This window comes from Callospermophilus lateralis, chromosome 6, assembly GCF_048772815.1.
Source record: "Callospermophilus lateralis isolate mCalLat2 chromosome 6, mCalLat2.hap1, whole genome shotgun sequence".
In the NCBI taxonomy this organism is placed as follows: Eukaryota; Metazoa; Chordata; class Mammalia; order Rodentia; family Sciuridae; genus Callospermophilus; species Callospermophilus lateralis.
The window spans coordinates 35307280-35332133 of NC_135310.1; the positions used below are offsets into that span (position 1 = coordinate 35307280).

Here is a 24854-nt window from a genome sequence, read left to right on the forward strand (position 1 = left end):
TATATGTTGAAAGATGCTGTGGACAAGTGTGCCATTTGAGCACCTTTAGCTCTGGTTGTCCATGTTGCTGGGGCAGATGAGTGTGAAATCCCGATATCTGTTACCACAGTTAGCCTTGGCAGCTTCACAACAATGTCCAGAGGGTTCAGAGGCACACAAAAAAAGAAGAAGAAGAATGTAAGGAAATTTGAAGCTTTAAAATGAATTCCTGTTTAAGAAAGAAAAGTTTCTTCCCTAGTAAATAATACCACAGCACAGTAATTTTTACTACCCTATTTCACTGCATAATTGTTGCAAATTTTATGCCAAACATTTTTGTTTTTTACCAAAACAAGTAGGATGCAACCATTATATGAAGCTGTTTTATTTTTTAATTGTGCTGGCATTGCTTAAAATTATTTATTATTGAATTGTCTTTGTAAAGTTAGTATTCATAGAATACTTGTGAATACCATTAATACAGTGGCAACAATTATATAATGAAATGCAATATTAATATGTTCAGTTGACAAGTATTTGTCAAACATTTAGATATTGTATTACTCAAATAGAATAAATTAATTTACTCCCAAGAAGATCATGTCTCTAGGGAATAGGAATGAACCTCTCCAATAATGAAGTTGATCCATTTCAGATTGCAAAGATGCTAGTGAAGGAACTAAATCCTAAGAGAAAGCACTTGGGGCTATCATTGACATCTGCCCTCATGTGTAATATTTGCTAATCTATAATACAAATTGGGATGTTATTGACAGTCTTTGAAATGAACATTTTTATTTTGATAGTTATCTAAAGCCAACTATAATTTTTCCAATAAAGCTATTTTTTAAAAGTATCAGCAAATAATTATAGGTACCATTTCCTTGAATGCTATGTTTATTGAGGAGTCAAGGTTCCAGCCTGTGTTCTAGAGTCTGATTAAAGCCCAAACTGTTGAGTTTCACATATCCCTTTAAGTGCTCAGTAAGCTTTTATACACACACACACACACACACACAGGTGTGTGTGTGTGTGTGTGTATGTGTATACATATGACACTTTACATAAGTGGTACTTGTAGGTATAAATTATAAATAAAAGAATTTTGTTTCTTGGGAGAATGCTGGCTGTTTTTGTTCGTTTTTATATGCTTTTTGGCATTTGTCTTGACTGTCCTCTGTGTGACCTTGAGCAGAGTTTTTTCGTAGATGTTCATTCTTGCTGTTCTGTGTTGTGGTGTCAGATGTCTGTTTTGGCGGTTGTTGAGGTAACTCCTTATTGATTTGTGTCCTTGGTTGCTTTTTGTTCCGCAGACACGTGCTCCTGCGTCAGAAGGTCCTTGCACTGGAGCCAGGGATGCTGTTAAGGTTCTCCCCTTTTCCATGTTAACACATTGCCTGACACCTCATCCCCTCACGTTTTCCCCGCTTCCCTTTCAGTCAGCCATCATAATCATCTTTGTTTTTCTCCATGACATGAATCTTCCATCACTTAATTTGGGTTTCCGTTGTTTTTGTTTATTCATATATTTTGTTTTCCCTCATCCATCTTTTTTTTCATACAGAGTTCACATGAGACTCTGAATGTAGTGGAGGAGAAGAAGCAGGCAGAGGTTGGGAAAGACGAAAGAGTAATCACAGAAGAAATGAATGGTAAAGAGATATCACCTGGGAGTGGTCCTGGGGAGATTCGTAAGGTGGAGCCTGTGACACAAAAAGACTCCACCTCCCTGTCTTCTGAGAGCAGCAGCAGCAGTGAGAGTGAGGAGGAAGATGTGGGAGAGTACCGGCCCCACCACCATGTGACCGAGGGCACCCTAAGGGAAGAGCAGGAGGAGTATGAAGAAGAGACAGAGGAAGAGCCCAGCGGAGCAGCCAAGGTAGTAGAGAGGGAGGAAGCAGTGCCTGAAGCCAGCCCGGGCAGACAAGCAGGTGCCAGTGTAATCACAGTAGAAACAGTGGCCCAGGAAAATGTAGTTGCCCAAAAGATATCTGCAGAGAAGAGTATAAACGAAGGCACGGTTAAGCAAGACATGGGAGAAGAAACAGAGGAAGAGCAACATAAAGTTAACGGAGAGGTGTCTCATGTTGACATTGATGTTTTGCCACAAATTATTTGTTGTTCAGAGGTAAATGGGAGTTCTAAGCGGGAGCTAAGCTATAGAGCAATTTCTCAGGTGGGAAACACCTGCCTTTCTTCTTCGCCTGTCTTCCCAATTCTTCTTCAGCTTTTTCAACAAGAATTTTTCTCTCACGGGAAGAAGGGGGAAAGCAATGCTTGTAGATTTTCTGCCAGCTCAGTTCATGGTTTCTAGCTTCTTTACTGCCACTGGATCACCTGTAGGGTAAACTTTCCTACAATCACCTCATCATTTTTTCCTTGTCATTGCATATTTAAATTTTCTTTGCATGTTTGGAATGCTCTGAACTGTTTTGTCTTTATTTGCACTGCTTCCTCAAACTAAATGCCTTTTCCCTTCATTGGTTTAATTAGAAAAATGTATTTGTAATGTTGAGAAAATGGTCAATGTGAGTGTGTGTGTTCCTGTCGTCAGATTGGATTTGACTTTTGGACTCATTCTTGCTCTTGAACTAAAGGTTTTTAGAACTGACGGCAGGCTCTGATTACTGTGATGCTCTGAGTGCAGCATCCTGCAGTGATGAGAACAGTATTTCTTGAATGCTGCTGTGATTTCTGTTTTTAGATTCCAGGGATTGTATGGTTTGGTTAAGAGCTTTTTCCTTCCTTCTAGGCAGCCAGAGGCTAAACTGTTCAGTAGTAGAAGGAAGGAACCCTTCTCTTCTTGTTCTGTCCTTACATCAGCTCTTTGCAAATTGATTATATGTTTTGTGAATTATCTACATTGGATATGAGTGTTCTTCTTTTCTCTTTAAGAAAGAAAACTTTCCAAAGTCCACTTCGATTAACTCTTGGTCATTAGATGCAATGAGTTAGGCTGAGGGCGGGTTTACTTCCATGGAAATGCTTCTCAATTCTAAAATGCCCACAGTATAGGTGTTTATTCATATTCACTCTGATGGGTAGAAAATCTTGAAGTGACTGTTTTGAAATGATTAAATGGATTTTTACTATGTCACTTTTAAACCTTGTTTTTCTCATCAGAGAAGATGTTTTAAGAGTCTTTGATTATTTTCTGCATTTAATATATGGTTGTTCCTCTTTAAATAATTATACCTGTTGGGAATTTTCTCTCAGAGAAAGTACTGTAGTATTTTAGTAGTAGTATCATAGCCTGACATTGTACTGTATATACATGCTCAACAGAGTACACTGTTAAAAGACCGTTGAACCTCTACTTTCATGTTTGAAATTGTTTAAAGTGTTACTATAACATTAATAGAGAAATTTTAGACATAACATTTTAACATGTAATATAGAAGGAACACTGCAAATTTTAGGCTATAACAAATGAAATAATCACTCTTGAAGATATCCTTTCTGAAAATGGTGTCTTTTGGGGGAGAAGAGCACATCTTTGTCTACCTAGCTGGCATGCTAATTAAAAACAATAAGACTTCACATAAACCCTGTGATGCTTTAAATTGCTGTAGCAATCAAGTTTATTTCACTTTGAGTCATTTTCAAACTTTTTTCAATATTATCATTACTTTTCCAAAGTAAAGAATATACGTATATCAGTGTAGTAGTTAAGGGCCATCATAATTTGAAGAATAACATGATTTAAGGAGTTATCATATTAGCTTATTTTTTATATATGCACACATATACATATACCAACATATGTGTATGTGTGTATATGATATATTTGAAGGAAAGATTTCTTTCATATCTTTTGTTTGTTTTATGTTATTTTACTTTTTTTTTTCCTTTGTGCATGAATGTATGTTTGGATGTTTCTTAAACAATTTGTTTTTGAAGGTTCCTTTAAGTTCTTTTACTTTATTACCTCTAGAATTTATTTTTCCCTTCCTTTTCCACCTCAGCCACCAGTGGTAAAAACAGAGATGGTAACAATTTCTGATGCCTCACAAAGGACAGAAATCTCCACCAAGGAAGTCCCTATTGTCCAAACTGAGACCAAAACCATCACATATGAGTCTCCACAGGTACAAAAGCTCAAGACTTGGACTGTTTGAGTTCTTCTTTACTTAGTATGTCTATTTCTGTTTTCAGTGTCTTGTCATTTACATGTTCCTGACGTTGACTTAGCTTTTCACATCTCCATTTTATAACTGCTCCCCCAACAACATTGCTATATTGCTCTCAGATTGAGACAGAGAGCTGCAATCAAATTGGCGACCCAGTATATTTATTTAGAATAAGCAGTGTGGATTTCATATGTATTATTTATTGTAAGGCATTTCTGGCTTGTGTCCAAAAATGTTTGTATACACTTGGAAAATAGATTGTCTTGTGAAATTTACTGAATCTGATATATTTTGTGGTTTAATAGCAGATGGGCTTTTTTCTTTGCTCTAAATTCCATAAAAACAGATCCAGTCAACTCACTATCATACAAGTAACACACATATGCACACACATACTCTCCCTCCTTCTTCATGTTGGATTATTTTCTTTTAGACATATGTAGTCATTCATACATGACCTGTGATACTGTGTCTAAATAATTATCAGATTTATGTATTTGATTTTAGATATTTAGACTTCTTCTGTAAAGATTTTAAATAAGCATTATAATGTCTAACCTTAAGAATAACAAAAAAGGAAAGTGTTCATCATTTCAAAATGAACTGTTTTAAAATATATATGATAAATATTTTCTCTACTGGAAAGTTTGACCTTCTAGGTGGGATTGTGCCAGGTGGAGCATGGCAGGTTATTGCCCTCTCCAAATATTTATTCTGGGAATGTAGCTCAGTGGTAGAGAACTTGCCTAACATGCAAAAGTCCATAAGTTCAGTACCCAGCACCACCGAAAAGGTTTAATGTCTTCATGAGTGGAACATTTTCTAAAATTACTTATCCATGTGTGCATAGATTCCATATGAGCACAAACAGGTTTCTTATGTGTATGTGTGTTGGGAGCATTACTCATGTGTCTTTACTGCGGTAAGTACCTCATAAAGAAATACAGGTGCTCAGTGCATATTTGAGAGAAATTTCCTCTTACCTTAGTCAGAAAGGCTTTAGATTTTCCAGTTATTTCTTGTGTCAGATATGTCACTTCTATGTCAGAAAACAGAAGGCAGATATGTTTGATATAACTTAAAATGTTAGGCTCTTAATTTCTTTGCTCTGGTAAATTCTAGAACTTTCTACCTCTTCCAGTATCAAGCAAATTAAAATAAAACCTATTTTAATATATGCATGGAATTTATATATGTTATATATGTAGAGAGAGAATGCAGACATGCAATATTGAAATATGTACCAATATGTATACTCTCAGCACACAAACTATTATAGCAACTGTGTAGTTAAAAAAAAAAAAATCTAGAGATAAGCAGATAACCAAATCACTGAGGCTCAGTGTCTCTTGGGCTCTGTTGCTTAGTAATCTGAGAAAATGTTTATCTATTTTTACCCACCTGTGCTTAAAAGACAATAACAAACTCAGCACTTCTGGTCACTGTGGAAATTCCCTGCCTGCCTCTCCAGTTTTCTTTTCTAGCTTCTGCAAATGTTCCTCATACAAATTTTCTTGAGTCCTTTGTAGCTTTCCCTCCCACCTTCTACTTCTGTTCTTCCTCTGCTTTCTACCCACAGGGTTTGCTGCTCCATTTGCACTTAGCCTTTGCCTCTCCTCTGTTTTAAATGCCAACCACTCTCCTGGACCATAAATTACCACTACAGACACGCAAAGGATAGGCGGATAGCATCTTCTGCAGACCATATAGATTTTTAGAAGATGCATATTCAATGGGGAGGGGTTCTCTGACAACATGATGGAAGTTAAGCATTACTTTGTATTTTTCCCTCAACTATCCAAAGATTGATGGCGGGGCTGGTGGTGATTCGGGCACGTTATTGACTGCACAAACCATCACATCTGAGTCCGTGTCGACAACGACAACCACACACATCACCAAGGTAAAGCAGTCCAGGGGAATCTAGGGAGAGGATGGTACATTGCAAACAGGATCTTTTCTGAATCGTTTCTTTGTTCCTATACTCACCTCCAAGTAATACACAGACAGTGCCAGTGGAATAAAAAATGCCTTGATTTAAATTAACTGAGAAATTAGCCTCCATTGACATGTATTTAAACCAAATTCCAATTTTTTAAAGTACAAGGGGGTAAAAATATCTTATGAATAGCTATAGTTAAGATGGCTACAAGAGCAGAGATCATTTGATAAGCTGTAAAACTTCCCTTATTTCTTTAAGATGTTAGTATGTCAGTTTGGAGGGCATTCTTCCAGATCATTCTCCAAGTGTTTTAACAGCAAATTACCAGGTGGTCCCTGGCTTGCCAGCATAAATACCGAGGCCCCCTTCAGATGTAGAGAAAATCAGAATTATTTTTAGGAGCTTCTAGGTAATCAGATTTATATCTTAAATCTTATTTTGTAGTATTTCCTTTCACTTCTACTTTTCATATTTGATTAATTTTTAAAGGTTTTAAATGTGTCCCTTGTGCCCCTCCCCCTCCCCCGTGTTCTTCAATTCATCGATAATGAAGAAAAAAATCAAAATAAAAACACACAAAGAAACAGATGTGTATACTAAAAAATGCCACATAAATTATGCCACCAGTGCTTATTTTAAAGCATATCAAGTTACTAATGTTAGTGGTAAGTCTTACAGTAAAAAGCCATCACTTGTGACTTTGTTAGAGTTGGCAAGGATGGATGTGTTTTTTCAGAACCATGTGGTATTTTCCCATTGTCTCTATTTAGAAGGTCACAGGCAGTTGACCTCCTAGGCCTGCTTCAGTCCATCCCAGTGCTCTCAGGTTACACTCAAGTCAGTAACTGTGAGCAGTTTACCCAGGGTCTCCTTCCTCCAGGTCTCACCTTACCTTTGCATAGCCATGCTCCATGTCCCTATGGTCAGTCACATGCATAACTGAGATCAGATCACATATTTAATGAAAATCTCAATGTCTTCCCTGTCTTAAGCCAAATCCGAGTCCTATTTTGTATTGCACTAAATCAAATGAACAGAATTACTAAATGAATTTGTATGATTAGAACCAAGCAATGAAAACTATAATATCAAACAGTTTCCTGAATCTAAAACTGATACCAGAATTGTTAAAATTATTCTTAATTTTACAAATACCAGTTATTTCTTCTTTCTATTCTCCCTTTTAAAAACTGGCCAGTTGGGAATGAAGAAAACCAGGAAATTATAACAGAATATCTCAGTCAAATTACTTGGATTAAATGATATTTAGCCTATCTTAATCTGCCCTGAGTCTTGATAAGTTAATTGTAGGGTTGCTTTCAGTTGAGGGATACTTATGGAAGCTATAACTTTAACAATAGATTTCTCTATTGAACTTAATAATACAGAAAAGTCAGTTTCTAGAACATCAGTCTTCCATCATTCATTGTGCATGGCTTTATGATGAACAGAAGGTCAAGGTGGGTTCCCTTTTTCTTTTCTCTGCCTATGTAAACATACTTTACTCATTGCTGTTCTTTGTTTTTCTTTTTATGACTTTTAGACTGTAAAAGGTGGAATATCTGAAACAAGAATTGAGAAACGCATTGTGATCACAGGAGATGCAGATATTGATCATGACCAGGTAAAGACCTTAGGTTCTAATTCTAAAAGCTACTTTACTTATTTGCTAAGGTTTATGTCTGTCATTTTCTCACATTCCTGGGTAAACATCTTCTCCCAGAACTTCATAGATGAAGTCCAATTCCTAAGTTCTACTTTGCAGCCTGTACATAACCTATCCTTTTAGCTTTTCTAACTCTGAGTCGGCATAAAGTGTGAATGGCTACTTATTTCCCACTGGCTTTACATGTACTTTAGAGTCAAAGTCATCTGAAGGATTTGGGGCAACCATTAGGTATTCATGTGGGCCTGGTTTAAAGATAAGTCATCAAATATTTTTTTAAAAATGTCAATTTAATGACGATGACTTCTGAAAAATGAAAAAAAGCCACTTTTGGTGTATTTTTAAAGGAATGGTTAAGTGTCTTTTGTAGCATAAGAAAAGTTGGATTATTTACCACTAGTTGTTTTTCCTTATTTATTACTTCTATTGGAATGGAGGAAGGAGGGGAAAATAACCTAAGATCTCATACAAAGTAAAAATTTATAGTGATTCTGAAAAGTTTTAAGAGGAATTATGTTTCCATTCTGTATTAAGATTGGCAGAACACAGGGCTTTAAGTAAGCAATGAATGGAACCATTGGAGATTTGATGAGTAGCTTTAATTTTAGATTACAGTCATAACTGATGGTTTTATTTTATTTTGTTTTCTGAGTGATTTTAAAAGGAGGCTATTTTACAATGACTTGAAGAATAGAAAAGAATGGTTCAGTGGACCATTTCAGCTGGGCTGTAGGAGCAAATAATAGTTATTTAACTTTGTACACAACATTGAGCTCAGGAAAGAGAATTTTGGAGAAAGAATTTCTTGCTTGAGAAAGGTTCTGTATGTGACTAGAGAGAAATGGATGTTTTTCAGGCCTACAAAGAAAATGGCTCCTCATTTTTTTTGGACTTTGTAAGCATTATTTTATTTACATAAGTCATAATTTAAAAAATTTCCTTGAGTGTTAAATCTTAATTCTGGGTTTTAAGTGAAGTGCACAAGTTCCTATGAGATGACTACTATTACTCCACCTTGGGAAAGAGGAAACCAAGCCTCCAGCTTCCCATAGAGGGTTTTGTTTTACTGCTGCTGTTCACTGGGATAGTTATGAGTTCCCCACTGTGAAATTGTAGCAGAGCTGATTCTTAACTTTTTCCTTAGAACTCCTGCTCAGTGAGCAGTTCTTGAATTCCTATAGTGTGCTAGGCAAGAGCCCACATTTGTTGGCATGGTGGAAAGTCAAATCGGAATGTCCTCCCAGCAATTGTCTGTTCTGTTCCACTGAACCTCTAGGTCTATTCAGACTTTAGCATACCACTTTTCACAAGTTTACTCTCAGGTTTCATTTTATGTCCCCCCCCCCCCCGCCTTTGACTATTTTACATGAAAACTTCAATCCAGGTACTGCTTCAGAAAGGCAAATAAATAATCTGAGGCATAAGCACCAAAATAATACATTTCTAACTCTTAAGTCACAGTGATACTACAGCCTTAACTGTTGCTGCAAAGACACACATCTCTTTTGTGCAATGATATAATACATGCTTCAAAAATAGTGTTCAAATACCCAAATAAAGAGAGTAGAGGCTTAACTTTATGTTTAAAGGTAAGCATAAACTTTGAGTAAAATTGTTTCTTCCCATACATTTGTCACCACAGGCTCATGATAGATTCTCTTTCTTCTTAAATTGAGATGATAGAGCTGTTTTTATTTATTTATTTTCAATAATCAAATCAATGAACAACTTTAGTTTTTTTAAAAAAAATTTTATTTGTTTTAATTAATTATACATGACAGTACAATGACTTTGATATATCATACATTTGAATCATATGGGATATAATTTCTCATTTTTCTGAGTGTACAGGTTGCAGAATCATATTAGTCATACAGTCACATATATACACACAATAATAACCATTACTGGTCCTATTAAAGGAAATTCAACATTTCAATTGGGAAGAATAGTAATTATTATTTACTCATTAAATACTATTGAAGTTTTCTTAAAACAGAATTTGAAAATATCCAGCATGTTTCTTCAATTTCAGAACAATGGGTTCAAGACCAAGTATACAGGCTACATGCATCAAATCAGATTCCAAATTATCATAGTTGTCATCGTCGTCATCTTCTTCTTCTTCTGCTTCTTCTGCTTCAGCTTCAGCTTCATGTTTTCTTTTCAATGCATTTGATGATTCATTGGTAGTGTTTTGTGATGATACCATGTTAGTGGTAATATCTTATTCTGTGTTTTTGGACCCAATTAATGGTGGATCAATCAGAACATTCTGAACTGCTGATGTTGCGGGGTCTTGAGACTTTTATAGCAGGGGACTGTAAACCTCTGCCCTGTTAGAGACATTGGAGTCTCTACTTTAGTTGAAACAAACCTGGTTTTGGGGGTTGGTGTGCCTCGTATGGGAGTACTTGGTCTGCTAGTAACACTTAATTGTGGAACTGTTACTCTTCCTGCAGAAATATATGCTTTGTGTTTCTTTTTCTTTCTTTTTTTTTTGTAAAGACTTGAACCTATAGTTTGGAGCTATTAAGTACTATCTATCAGGAGGCAGTTTAGGACCTTAGTTTAACCAGTGGCAAAGATATTTGATTTCTTTGCCTTGCAATATCTAATAAAAAAAATCTCTTGGGGGAGGAGACATAAAAGACTGGTCAGCTTGACACTGGATTTCCAATTGCACATCATCTACATCAACAGTAGCTTTCTTAGCATATCTGGAACAAAGTTTAGCATTATCTAGAATTGTGGTCACTTACCGGAAGGCAAATTCCAACATCTGATTTATAACTTTTGGCTCATCTTCTGTAATCCCCATATCCTTCAGGATTTGTGCCATCATTTGTGCATCTTTCAGCATATTCTTGGGAGACATCTTGCCAGACTTCATGATATCTGGTGATCAACCTTCTAGAGCTAAATTATCCACATTAATGTATTTCATTTCTGATCTTGATGCAAGTTCTTTGCCTAATGTAGTGTTTCTAATCCCTGGAGTACCTGGCCTTTATGACATGTTTCCTTTGCATGATCAGATCTAGAGGCACAACTGTGGTCTGCATTTTGGGTCAGGCAGTATGTTCTATGAAGCTATTTTTAAATGAGTAATAAGCTCCGCTGTTGAAAACTGATGTTGATCTTGTATTAATTTTAATACCATTAGAACCTTTTTGAGTTCCTTGTCTACATTAAAAGGAATTTTACTAATGGATAGAAGTCTTCATCTCAGAGAAACAAATGTCTTGTTCGCAAATTGGAGAGGCATGTTTTTAGGAAACCTGGTTTTGTCAGGACACTTTCAGATCCATACCAGGGAGGGATGAACTAAACTGTGGTTGCTCTTCAGAGTTTATTTCTAATAAAATAACTTCTCATTTTGGCAGTACGATGTGCTAGTTGTCTCTTGGTCCTTATTGTTGTCATAATATGTTTTATAGTATTTAAATTCTTATGCTTACATTATGAAATGAAAGGAATTATGACAAACTTGATTTCAAACGTATTTGAAAGCGATTGGGGCAGTTTTTTCTTTCTCCCTATTTTGTTTTGTAGCTTTACCATTTTTTAATGAAGTGAAATACAGGGTTTTACTAAGTAACCTCACAGCTGACAGGAACAACAATGCAAACAGAAGTGCTATTTAGGCAAATGGCAAAACAGAAGGAAAACTTGCACTGCTTTTTTTCAAGTGCATATTTTCTTTATGAGATAAGCTGTTTTCTATCCTAGGAAAATTTCTTTTCTTCTTTCAGGATTATTTCCAAGAGTTTGTCATTCTGTAGTGTTCTGTTTTCTTTTACTCTCTCCCAGAACCTCTTTATCATTAATACTAGCAATAATTAAGAAAAATGTATTACCCCTCCGAAAAACAGATGTTTCCCTATTGCCACAACTTTTTTTTTTTTTAAATGAACTTTACTTTCTGATAAGCATAAAGAAACTGCTTTGTCACTGCCTAGTTCAGGAAGAGACCATCAACCACTGGAGTCAGCATTCCCAGTCCTCTCTTTCCCTGCCATTCCTAGTCCTCTCTTTCCTTTCAAATGCATTTATCATATTTTTATATGGCCTTGAGAAAGACCCATTAATCTTCAGGCCTTAAGATTTTTCACCTACAAAAGAGGGACTTGCACTTGATAATCTAAAAATTAGTCTGTCTGTTCTGTAGCTTAACTAATTATATGTGATTAAGTTTATAGATACTTTCCCTGCAGCATCTTAGTTCAGTGAACATTTTAGTTCATAGGTGTCTGAGAGGGCCAAGATAAACAGGTCTGGTTCCATACTTTGGAGTTTCCAGTAATTATCACTTTAGTGTATAGATAAGGCACTATTCTAGCTGCTTGACATCATTTCTTAAATTCATACAACAAACCTTAAAGTAATCTTTACAACCTTAGCATTATTCTCAGGTTACTGGTAAAAATACAAAAGCTCAGAGAAGAGCCATTTTCTCAATCTCCTAGTGAGTACAAGCCTGGGAGTTAAAGATAACATGTTTCTCCTACACATCCTGTCATTACAAAGTGGACTAGAGGAATGGGAAGTTTGAGAATATGAGAAGCATATTCATATAAAATGAACAGTGATCTCAGTTTGAATCTTCCTGCTTTTTTAAAGAAATAAGACTATTTTAGCTTGTACCGCAGTTCCAGTTGATGAACATGCATGAGTTTTATCATCCTGAGGTGGAGCCATTCATGGCTGTTTTCTCTTCTGACCTTGGCAGGCATTGGCTCAGGCAATCAGGGAAGCCAAAGAGCAGCACCCTGACATGTCAGTCACAAGAGTGGTAGTGCACAAAGAAACAGAACTGGCAGAGGAAGGGGAAGAATAAGGTAAGACAGCCTGCTTTGCTTGTGGCCTTTCTTGTGACTGTTGTGATCCTGGGAAATGTAGTTTTGTATTATTGTATCTGCTTCCTATACTGTGTGTGATTTTTTTCAGATTCTTATTAATCCCCAAGTGTATCTGCTTAGGTACCTATAATTATAAAATCTGTGGCCTGTGGGTATGTAGTGTAAATAACTATGATTTAGTTAGCGGCTACAAAAATTGATATTTATGTGTTGCTTTACTCTATTTATTAAATGTGTTAGTGTATGTTATATTAATTAATGTTCACAATGATCCTTTGGGAAAGGAGCTGTTACTCCTATTACTACTACTACTACCACTACTACTACTACTACTAATTATTATTATTATTATTAGTAGTAGTAGTAGTGGTAGTAGTAGTAGTAGTAGTAGTGGTGTTAGTAGTAGTACTGGGGATTAAACCCAGAGATGCTCAACCACTGAGCCCCAGCCCATTTTTAATTTTAATTTTTTAATTTTAAGACAGGGTCTCAACTAAGTTGCATAGGGCCTTGCTAAGTTGCCCAGGTTGGCTTTGAACTTGTGATCCTCCTGCCTCAGCTTCTCTAGACATTAATAATTATATATCAGAATGAACCATAAAGAAAAAAATTGCTTTCACTATGTAAAAATTGAAAACTTTAGTTGAACTAACAAGTTTAGGATAAATGATAAAGCTTAACATGCCTGGAATAGAAAGGATTAATATCCTGAATATATTAAGAACTTTGTTAAGAAAATTTAAACACTTTAGTAGAAAAATGGGCAGAGGATTAAGCAAGTTAACTATGTAAAAACTAAGTGAACAATAATCAAACTGTCTAGCCTTGCCATTGCTTAAATCAGTACAAATTAAAAATTCAGTGAACCAGTTTTCACGTACACGTTTGGCAAAAGTTATGTTTTTATCCAGTGTTGGGAAGGTGGTAGGAGGAAAGTACATGTTGTTGTATAAGTTAATAGTATTTTCTGTAGGACAGCTTGGCAAAACATAACTTAAAATATTTGTATTAAGCATACCCATCTTTAAACTAGTTTTAAGGATTTATCTTAAATGAGGTGTTTACAAAGTTTTCCAACAAATGCATTTATCACATTTATATATATATAGCAAAGGATTGTCAATAATCTAGCTAGGTGTGGTACATGCCTATAATCCCAGCAATTTGGGAAGCTGAGGCAGGTGGATTGCAAGTTTGAGGCCAGCATGGGCAACTTAGACCCTTCTTAAAATGAAAAATAAAAGGGGTGGGGATATAGCTCAGTTGTAAATCTCCCCTGGGTTCAATTCCTAGTCTCAGGGGTAGGTTGCGGGGGATCTTCAACAATCTAGATAGCCAGTAATAGGGGATTAGTTAGTATGTTTTCCTGCTTCCATATGAGATCTAAGAAATTCTCAATGCAGTGAGTAAATGTTCATAATTATCTATTAGAGTTTTGAAATGCAGGTTTTATCACACAGCATAGTAAGATTATTTAAAAAAATCTGTACATTTAAAAAAATCTATACATTTATCAGTTAATAGGTGGGTAACCCACAGAACCCCACAAGAATGGCTGGGTCATAAAGTACACATTTTTCATCTTGCACTGAAAGACAAGGGAGTGAGGGCTTCTGCCATTTCACAGCTTCCCCTTGAGTTTTAATTTTTGCCAGTCTGGAGAATATGAAATGATATATAACTGTGATGATGACTTTCATTTTCCATGTTAATATCTTTTCCAATGGTTATTGGCCATTCATATTTTTTCTATGACAACACAACCAGGAAATTTAAAACATTTCTGTGAAATCCTTATTCACCTCTTTGTACTGCTTTATCTTTTTTTCGTTTGATTCTTGACAGATTTTAGATATTCTTTTCCAATTTCATGTGTTACAAATATCTTCAGGTTTGTGATGGTGTCTTTCATTATCATTATAGTTAGACATAGTTATTACAGTTGGAATTTATCAAATTTTCCTTTTTTGAATTATGTCCCCCACCCCTTTCCCCTCATGATACTAGGGATTGAGTTCAGGTCCTCGTGCATATTAGGCAAGTGCCTACCACTGAACTATATCCCCAGCCCTATGAACCATATTATTTTTATACTCCGAAGTATCAAAAATATTTTCCGTCTAGAAATTTTTAACATTTTCATATATTGATAATTCATCTGAAATTATTTTTTGTTTTTTGTATATCAAAACAGTGATCTATTTGTGGAATAAGTAGGCACTATTCCAGCACTGCTTATTGAAAAGTCCATCCTTTCCCCTTGTAATCTGCATTGTCATATCTCAAGTCCTTTATGTGAGGGTGTGATTCTGGCACTCTATTTCCATTGGTCTATTTATTTGTCTCTGTACCAGTGCCATAATGTCTTAATTACTCTGGAATTACATAATGGGTCTTGATACCTGACAGTGTGTGTCCCCTACCTTTGTTCTTTTTCTTCATTTTTGGTTCTTTCTTTTCATATAAATTTCAAAATCAGATTGTTAGATTCTAAGGTTAAGTCCTATTTTTTGTTGTTGTTGTTGTTTTTTGGTACTGGGGATTGAACTCAGGAGCACTAGACCACTGAGTCACATCCCCAGCCCTATTTTGTATTTTATTTAGAGACAGGGTCTCGCTGAGTTGCTTAGCACCTTGCCCTGCTGAGGCTGGCTTTGAACTCACAATCCTGACTCAGCCTCCCTAGCTGCTGGGATTACAGGCATACACCACCATGTCTGTCAGTCCTATGTTTTGTTTGCAATGCTGAGGATCAAACCCAGGGCCTCTCATATGTTTTACCACTGAGGTTCAGCCCTGTGGTATTTTAACTGCAATTTCGTCTACTCTAGAATAGATGAAGTTGCAGTTATATTTCTTTTCTATGAACATAAAATGACTCTCTCCACTTATGTCTTTTTTAATATCTCACAATTAAAGTATATAGTTTTCTAACCAGTTTCAGTCACAAATTTTTTTCTAACTATTGCTAGTAGAAAGAGAAAATTGATCTTTTTATATTGATCTTATATCTAGTAACTTTATTCTTTATATTTTTAAATACAATTTTCCACACAGAGTATAATATTCAGTCACTTGAATGAATGCACTCTGTTACATGTGAATGCTGATTTTGTTCTTGAAATGTATTTGATTTTATATATGGAAAAGTGAGCATTCTTACCTAAAGACTGAGTTCTATATATTAATCTTACCAGGTATCAAACCTAGTTGACATTGGGCACATCAGGGGAATAGTAAAGTCTACCTTTGCTAACTTATGGTACTTATTAAAAGGATACAGTAAATAAGAAGAAACCTGAGGGTTATACAATATGAGAATAGTTATATGAGAATAGTCGCTATCTTTTCTCTAGTCACTGTTATGAATTTTACTTATTTTTTAATCAGGAATGATGAATGATCCCCAAAAACATTACTAATACTCTCACCTTCATTTGTAGCATTTAATAAACTTTTAAATGAGTTTCTTACAGTGTTTGTTTCTAGTACTTTATATTTATTTTTTTGCAGTGGACATACACACTCACAAACACAATTTTTGAAGTTTACCTGTCTGTCGCATAGGCTCTTTTTTATGAGATTCCTTGACAAATGGATTTAGGAAATGAAAGGGTAAATTTACATACAAGGCAAGAAAACAAAGTTGGAAAGATTTTTAAAAAATATTTAACAAGTACCCAAATATACTAAGATGGCCTGGGTGTTGAGGACTCAGTGGCAGACAAAACAAAGGTCTTCCCCTTCCTGGATGAGGATATGCTGCAGAAAGGGAGGTATGAATGTCAACAAGTAGACAAAATGTACTTAAAAATTTGATGTGCTCTGGAAGAAATAAAGTGCTATGAGAGAACAAAATAAGGAATTTGAACTACCAAACTACTGTGAGTTCAACCTGTTACTCGAGAAACATGTTTGAGTTTGAAGTCTGAAGAATGACTAGGAATCACCTCGGTGGCTCAAAGTCATTTTAACTCTACCTCCTAATCACTGCAGCTCACTCTGGCTGCTCATTTAGTTCACTTGTTTTATTTGTTCATTTTTTTCATTTGCTGGTGACCATCTGAGCAGGTAGGCTAAGGCAAAGAGCAGGACCAGGACAATATCTGAAAGTCAGAAAAGAAGAATAACTATTTGTGACATTACTGTTCTTTCCCTTTTTAAGGCATGTAAAGCTCCCCTGCTGAGCTGACCTTGCCCTTTGAAGTAACTGAGCTTTTGATCAAGCATTGGAAGTTGGGGAAAAGGAAGCATACAGAAAGATGGTCAAGGAAGAGGCTATCTGTCCTTTCTCAGCTGGTGGTGGTCAGCTCTAGGGCAGTGAGGAATTTAATGAAAACTCCGTTTAAAGAAAAAAAGGAAAAAACACTTCAGATGAGTGTTCATTTAGTCTTTGTGACTTTGTAAGTCCTTTCAAGAACTATTCCCTCTTGCCACTTTATCCCAAATGCATATTTATTTATGAACCCTCAAATGGAGACAAAATATTACCATAGTAGTACAATGATATTATCAAATAGTCCTGATCAGAAAGAGTCCAGGCTTGCTGGTGTGGGCTTTGTTGTCTCAGAAAGAGTGAGCCACAGGAGAGGAAGGAGTTCATGACTCTGCTTTAGTTGGCATTACTAGGGCTCTGACTTGAGATGAGCTCCTCAATTTCTGAAGCAACCACTATGTAAGGTGAAAGTGAACTGAGCCCCCTTCATGTGAGAGCAATGCACAGCTGAAAGATGTAATGGTGGAGGAGTGGCAGCTCATTCAGTTCACTTGTTTTATTTGTTAACTTTTTAATTATACAAATATGTATAATGGAGTGCCCATTGGTATCATCTACTGTTTTATCATGGAAATCTCAAATAAGATCTGGGGACCGGGGTTGTGGCTCAATAGTAGGGCTCTTGTCAAGCATGTGTGATGCGCTGGGTTCGATCCCAGTACCACATAAAAATACACAAAATAAAGGTATTGTGTCCATCTACAACTAAAAAAATTTTTTTTTAATCTGTGCTCAAGGACAATAAATCAGTAGTAGCAGAATAGTTCAAGTTTTGTATATGTTTTGAGCTTCTTGTGGGAATAAAAGTAGAGGTCTCTAAATCAGAATAGGGTGTCAGAGACAGCTTCTCACTTAAGTTAGTGCTGTGAAGAACAGGTTGGAGGAGGCCATATCAAGAACATTGAGCCTATCCTCTAGGAACTCAATGTAGCTAGATTTAAGGGAACTGTAGAGGGTGATGGAGATGAAGGGATAAGGAAGGCAGAGAATCACATGTCATGCTCAGGTGTCTGACTTAAGTAAAGGAATTAATGATGGCCTCTGTAATTTGAATCATGGAATACATGGATTTTATTTTTCAACTATTATGTTCAGAATGGTTAATTCTCTTTGATTATTACCTGTCTTAACACAAAGGTGATTTTTTTTTTGTTTTGTTTTGTTTTTCTATATACTGTAGGAGAGACCAGCTCTCACAGGATTTTGGAGGAAGCTTGAAAACCAATTTGCAAGGACCCATCTTACACACACACACACACACACACACACACACACACACACACACACAGTATGATAAGCTTATTGGATAGTCTGAGTGTTAGGAAGGAACAGCAGAGCAGGTTTTCTGGGCTGAAATGGACTTCTAATGGTGTTATCTGGGTGGGTATTCCTCTGTGTGTCAGTGTTGTTACCTGCAAACTGGGGATGGTAACAGCATTTGCAGAAGGGTTTGCTTCTGTGGCAGGTTGTAAAAGTTTTTTTGTAATTTATAGAGCCATCCATGAAACCTTTCTACTCTTAATAAAAGTCAAATAAAAATAAAAGCGTTAACTCAAGAGGTGGTTAAGTTTGAGGTGCATGTGTAGCATCCTAAGTAGAGAGGTCCAGGAGGCGCAGGAGCTGGAAGGCACCACGAGCTACTAAGCAGTCACCAGAGCTGCCTGTCATGTACTCATGAGCCTTCAGCTTGACAGGTGTTATCTAGAGCTGCCTGGGAAATAGGATGTAGAGGAAGACAAGCAGAAGGTAGGAAAATGGAGGTCATAAAAACTGTCAGGAAAGCTCCAAGAGGGAAGAGTGATCAAGTATTAAATACAGCATAGAAATCAGATGAGCCTATGTTTTGGATTGGTAAAACAGAAGTGTAGAACTGCCTCAGTCAGCTGTAGTGAGGGAGTCCTGTATTGGCCTGAGAACATGGTGGGGGGGGTGTCTTTTCTTCCTGTGTTAGCTCTGCCTGTGCCCATCTGAGAAGATGGGAGAGCATTAGGTTTCAAGCAGCTGGTAGATCTGGTACTAAGATTAACAAAAACTTGGCCACTCACATTCTTAAGTATACCCTGAGCTCCAGTCTACAATCCACACTAGAAAACTGTAAAATTCGTACTGTTGCTTTCTGTATTATTTATACATACGTGAGTCCTAATCTTGAAACAAAACAATACTGTATTCAAAGCAAAGTTTCAGAGTAGTCAGGGACATTCAGGGTTTCAAAACATGAATTCAAAAAATCCAAACTGGAAATTAGCATTAGCTGTCTAACCAACTTGGCTTGTTGGCTGAATTATGCTCCAGCCAATCACAAGCTCCTCATTTATATCTGGCCTGTTCTTTAAAGAGAAGCATAGACCTGTTAACTCCCAGATGAATGTTTTCAGTTCAGGTGCCAGGAGTTTTCAGGCATATCGAATATTTTATATTTTTATTTTATCTTATTTTCTTAGTTGTACTAGTCTCTTATCTGAAATTAGCATTTAATTTCAGTTTAGTTTTCAATATAGCTTAATCACACCCAAAATGAAGACTTCTACATTGAAATAAAAAGCAAGTTTGGGTTTAATGAGTTTTAGACACAGCCAGTTTTCATTCTGGAATGCTGTGGGATATTCTAACTTAACATTTATAAATCTGGCAGGTGTTTTCCAAGAGTTATAATATATTTAAACTTCCCAACAGAAGACATGCTAAATTCTGCTGCTGTTGGGCATATAGCAACACCAGGGTGCTCATTTCCCATGATTTGCTCTTGGACACAATTATTAATGACTATTTTCCCAAGTGAAACCATATTTGCTTTTTTTTTTTTTTTTCCTTCTCTCTCTCCTCCCCACCTCCCACCCCCCGGCAATACAAGGGAGATTATAATTTTTAAAAAGGGAGAGAGTAGAAAATTTAAGTGACCCCATAGGTCCCTGCTCCCAGAGGTAGATAATCCCTTTTCATGTGCTTATGTGTATGTAAGCTGTATTATGTATCCTGCTTTTCACTTAACTCTGCATTGAAGATATTATTCCTGGTTATTACCTTATCTTTATTTTTTTTAAAAACAGCTAAATTGCATTGGATACATAATAGTTTAGTGAAATAAGCTCTATTAGTAGACATTTAGATTATCCTTCTATTAACATTTATGTATACAGTATAAAGATTATGTCTTTGTATATTTTTATATTAATTTTATTGTTTTGCTAGGAAGAATATCTTTTAAAAATTAGAGTTGGTAAGCCACAGAGGGTTTTTGACATATTGCCAAATTGCTCTACTTAAAGTTTCTGCATCTCTAGATTCACACCAACAGTTGATGTGCATGTTTCCCCACATGCTTGCCAGCACTAAATAGTATAAGACATTTAAAAAAAATTGTTATCATTCTGCTTGGAAAAGAGCGTGATTTCCCCCATTTTTTACTTGGGAGGAAAGAACATTTTCTATTGCATTTAAAATTTTTTTTTTATTACTAGTAAGATTGGAATACAGGTGCTCACACATTTTAAACATAAACATACACATAAAAGTATAATTTACATTTCTTTGAATTGCCAGTTTGTGTCCTTCTGTCCAGTTTTCTATTCAAAGGCTTATTATCTTTTTTTTTTTTTATAGATTTGTTAGAGCTGTTAACCCCTTAGTCACAAATTTTGCACTTATGAGTATTAAGGATTAATAATGGGACCAAAAAGTGGAGAGAGGGGCAAAACAAAATTGACAAATTGGAGATGTGCTAGCCATATCTGGAGTTTTGTTGTGTTTTTTTCTTTTACCCAAATGGTGTGTTTTAGAATTTGAATTAACACTATTTTAATATTGGGAAATATCCAGCAATCTTGGAAAAATCAGAAGCTCTGAAACACTGAGTCAGATTTCCTTCATGGCTACAATGGCTGTCACTCTCAGACTGGGAAGTGCTTTCTATGCCCCCAAAGTTCTGTCAACCCTTCAGATTGGGGTCATTGGTTCCCAGTCTCCCCATTCATATTACCTACCTATCCATCCAGGTATAAAGTTTATGTATAGATGCGTTTATCTGAAGAAGTTTTCTGTTGGATATCCTATAGTTTTTTTTTTTTTTTTTAATTGTGGAGAAATTTTGATGTAGTAGCAAACTCTCTCTCTGTGTGTGTATGTGTGTATTATAAGATACTCCTTTCCTCATGAGGTTTATATTTATTTTAAAAATCATCTTGGCACTTTTGTGCATCAAAATGGTTCAGTTAACATTAGAACAAACAGGAATCTAGTCCTGCTCTGCTAGTACAGTAGCCAATACCCACTTGCCATGTGGCTAGTCCAAATTGAGATATGTTTTATGTGTAAAATACATACCAAATTTCAAAGATGTAAGAAGAAACATGTCAAATATCTCTAATTTTTAATTGTTGAAATGATTTGGATATATTGAGTTAAATAGACTATATTAAAATATACATTTTTAAAATGTGGCTTCTGGGAAAATTTTAATACATACGTGGCTTACATTAGTGGCTCATTGTTTATTTCTCTTAGGTTTGAAAAAAGACTGACACAGTATGGAATAGTGTTTAATATATTTATTTAATAGAGTTTTGTGTATTTATTTAACTTCATGAGGGAAGTGATTTTTTTCTCATGCTTCCTCAGATAATAAGTGAGAAAATTGAGTCTAGAAATGAATTAGTTGATTCTTGCAACCTCCCTATTTAAGACAAAATAAAACTTTGTTGAGTTCTGTTCATCTATGCTTCAAAGATGCTCTGCTAAAAGACAAAGGTATTATTACTATTTCTGAAGCTTTTATTTGATGCCCAGAGAACTGTTTTTCATTGCTATCCACTACTTATCTTATGAACCTAACCTTGATAAAAGCTTAAAAAGAATAAAGTATGGAGTGCGACTATACATAGTCCACTTGTTATTTAAAAGAATCTTTAAGATTTTGTAGAATGCTTTCATATCAAGTCCCCACAAAATGTGACCCAGCAGAGTGAACCAGAATACCTTACTAGTGTTGGCCATATATTAACCAGTCTTAGAAGTTTTTGTCAAAGCTTCGGAGGTTTGGGAAAACTAGTAAGAGTTCTCCTGGGATAACAAAGAGACAGCAAATCAACAAAAGAACAGAAAAATGAACCCAGTATTTTTCCACTTAAACAAGAAAATTGGCAAATGAAAAGCAATAAAGAAAACAGGGATTAGTATTTTCTTCCTAACAACATAATGCAATGTATTTTCTCCTTTCCAAACCCCTGTTCTTTATTCTTACATTACACATTGGTCCCTGTAACTCTAACTCTTGGAATTAACACATATCCTGAACCTCTTATGTAAGTCACTATGATAGTTGTGTGAGAGAGAGAGGGGTATAGGAATGTGCATACAAATAACATTTAGGGTAAAGTGTTTGAAGAGGAACCTAGATAGAGTGGTAACCGTCATTAGAAGAAACTTTCTGATAGGCAGACTAGAAAAACTGTCCCTAAAAAGGTAGCAGAAAAGCTCCTTTGCTTAGCAGTGGGCAGGAGGATCTGGATAGACGGAGACTGGGCAGAGATGAAAGAGGTATGGAAAAAACAATGGGCTGGAAATTAATGGGAAGAATAGATCCTGCATTGGGGCTGTGTCTAGTTCCCAGCAGATCTGGGAAGATTTATTGAAGGCAAGTTGCAGGTGTTTAATTCCAAGCCAGTACCTTAGTAAAACAATGCTTTGTATTGGACTTTGCATAGGACACTTGGATGATGTAGATGTAGCAGTTTTATCACTGTCCTTTAGTAATATGAATTTACCATTTAGTGTGTAAGATTGATTGAAAGGTTGCTAGATTGTATGTAAGGAAACCATTAGACTGGTTCATGAAATTATTAATGAGGAACTGAACTGACACCTGATTGAATTTAATTTGGGAACAAAATCAGGAATGAGATATCATATGTGAAAATCTGTAAGTAATATTAGGTAACACTAATAGAATGCCTACTCTGCTTGGCTATGTTAAGAGCTGTCTTATTATCTAAGTACCTAGTATCCTCTGTGATAAACGAGGATCCCAAGACCTAAAAAGCCTACAAAGGTCCTTTGTTCAAGCCACTTAGCAAGTGGCAATGCCCAAAGCAACCCTCAATCTGAGTCTGCACTACATGTGGCTTTGCAAAAGGATTCATTATGGGAATCTTTCAAATAAGCTTGATTGATTTTAGAAAATTTTATTTTGAACAGAAAATGTTTGAGATTGCAGGTTTAATATTAAGCTAAATGGACTAGTAAGATAATATTTTATAAAATATTCATGTTTAAAAATTAAGTAGGAAAAAGTATTATTTCTTTTTTTTCCTACATCTCAGAAAATAGAAAAACGGTGATTTTAAATGTGAATGAAAAATGGTTTAGTCTTCAAACTTCACCTACCTTTTTTTGCTTATAACTTCTGCTCTTGAAAGTGGAATGGTTGACATTTTTATTAGGATATTCTAAAATTGCAGGATGGTAATAATTCTTTAAGTAGAGTGACTTGAATGTATCAAGCATGAGGTTTCTAACAAAAATTACTCTTAGTTTTAAAGAAAAACCATGTGATTGGACTGATGAGCTAACTGACAGCTTACCTTTCAAAGACAAAGGCGTAAAACTGGCTTAAAAGCAAAATGAGGCTTGGACCAAGCAGTTAGGAGGGAAGGCAAGTAGATGCTTCTGAAAACCTCCTGAGAGGTGCAGCTGTGTGAAAGACAAATGCTTGCCTTAACTGGGGGGTGGGGAGTGGGGTGGGAGTTTGGAGAAACATTGAAATTGAATCTCCTGAATGCAAATATACTTAACTTTGTGATTCCAGAAAACTTTTAATGTAAATTTTGTCTATGAAGTCAAATTGTTAGGGTGTCTGCCAATAAATGTAATATACAGTTCATTGAGAGAAAGCAGGCCTCAAGAGGGCCACCCCAGTCCTGAGAGGCCTAAATAGGAAGCACAGAAAGGGCCCACAGGAGGGGAGGGTCTCATGAAGAGATTTGGGACTCCCAACAGCATTGATATGTTCTAGCAAACCAGGAGAAGCAGGAGTATTTTGTTGAATCACTTGTAGAACAGATGCTGTGTTTCATCTTAGGGAAAAGGAAAAGGTCACTAGATGTAAATTTTCCCTCTATTTAGGAGATACACAGATCTCTCTGAAAGAAGAAAATAGCAATAGCATAGGGATTACAGATTTCTGATGCAAGTGGCTCTCAAAGTAATTGTCTCAGGACTACTTTAAACTCCTATTAAAAATTATTGAAGGGCTGGGGATGGGGGTCAAGTGGTAGCATGCTCGCCTGGCATGTGCGGGGCACTGGGTTCGATCCTCAACACTACATTAAAAAAAATAAAAATAAAGACATTGTGTCCACCTAAAACTAAAAAATAAATATTTTAAAAAAATTATTGAAAATCTCAAACAGCTTTTATGTGAATTATCTTTATTGAATATTGAATTATCTTTATCTTTATTGATATAAAGATAATATGTTTATATCAATAAAGATATTAAATTATCTTTATTGATATTATATGAAATTTCCCATATAATAAATCAAAACTGAGAGGCTTAAAAATTTTAACTTAAAAAAACAACAACACTAAGTGAAGGAAGCGTGTCTGAAAAGCCTGAATGTACTATATGATTTCAACTATATGACATCCTGAAAAAGGCAAAGTGATTGAGACAGTAAAATGATAAGTGGTTGCCGCTCATCTCATCAGAAGAGTTTTTAAATATTGGGATGCTATCAAGCTCTTGTAGTGGTCAGAACACTATTTTACAAAATTCTAAATTTTTGCCTGAAATTCATCATTATCAACCAATACTGTCAGTTGTTTTTGTAAGTGACAGGCATTTCATTTACAGGAAAATGTCTGCCAAATATCTAACTTGAATAACAGAGCCTGCTCTTAATTCTCTCAAGTAAAAAGAGTTAATTTAGAAAAAAACAAAACAAAACAAACAAACAAAAAAAGCAGCTTCAACTCACAGTTCAAACATTCATACAAATAC

The 24854-nt window shown here is 35.7% G+C and overlaps 1 protein-coding gene and 1 pseudogene across 17 annotated transcripts in view; one reads left to right on the forward strand and one right to left on the reverse strand.

The window, feature by feature from the left end:
• Positions 1 to 24854, forward strand: part of Epb41l2 (erythrocyte membrane protein band 4.1 like 2) — a 192064-nt gene that overhangs the window by 161132 nt on the left and 6078 nt on the right. For 14 of the 17 annotated variants that reach the window (XM_076858249.2, XM_076858248.2, XM_076858245.2 and 11 more), the window contains 6 exons: positions 1293 to 1346; positions 1544 to 2107; positions 3945 to 4067; positions 5914 to 6012; positions 7595 to 7675; positions 12450 to 12558. In XM_076858249.2, the coding sequence (XP_076714364.2) occupies positions 1293 to 1346; positions 1544 to 2107; positions 3945 to 4067; positions 5914 to 6012; positions 7595 to 7675; positions 12450 to 12557 (1029 nt within the window). In that variant the 3' untranslated portion in view covers position 12558. The remainder of the gene's footprint in view (positions 1 to 1292; positions 1347 to 1543; positions 2108 to 3944; positions 4068 to 5913; positions 6013 to 7594; positions 7676 to 12449; positions 12559 to 24854) is intronic. The other 3 variants (XM_076858260.2, XM_076858261.2, XM_076858262.2) reach the window with 1 other exon arrangement.
• LOC143401672 (transcription initiation factor TFIID subunit 9-like) lies at positions 9708 to 10610 on the reverse strand (annotated as a pseudogene).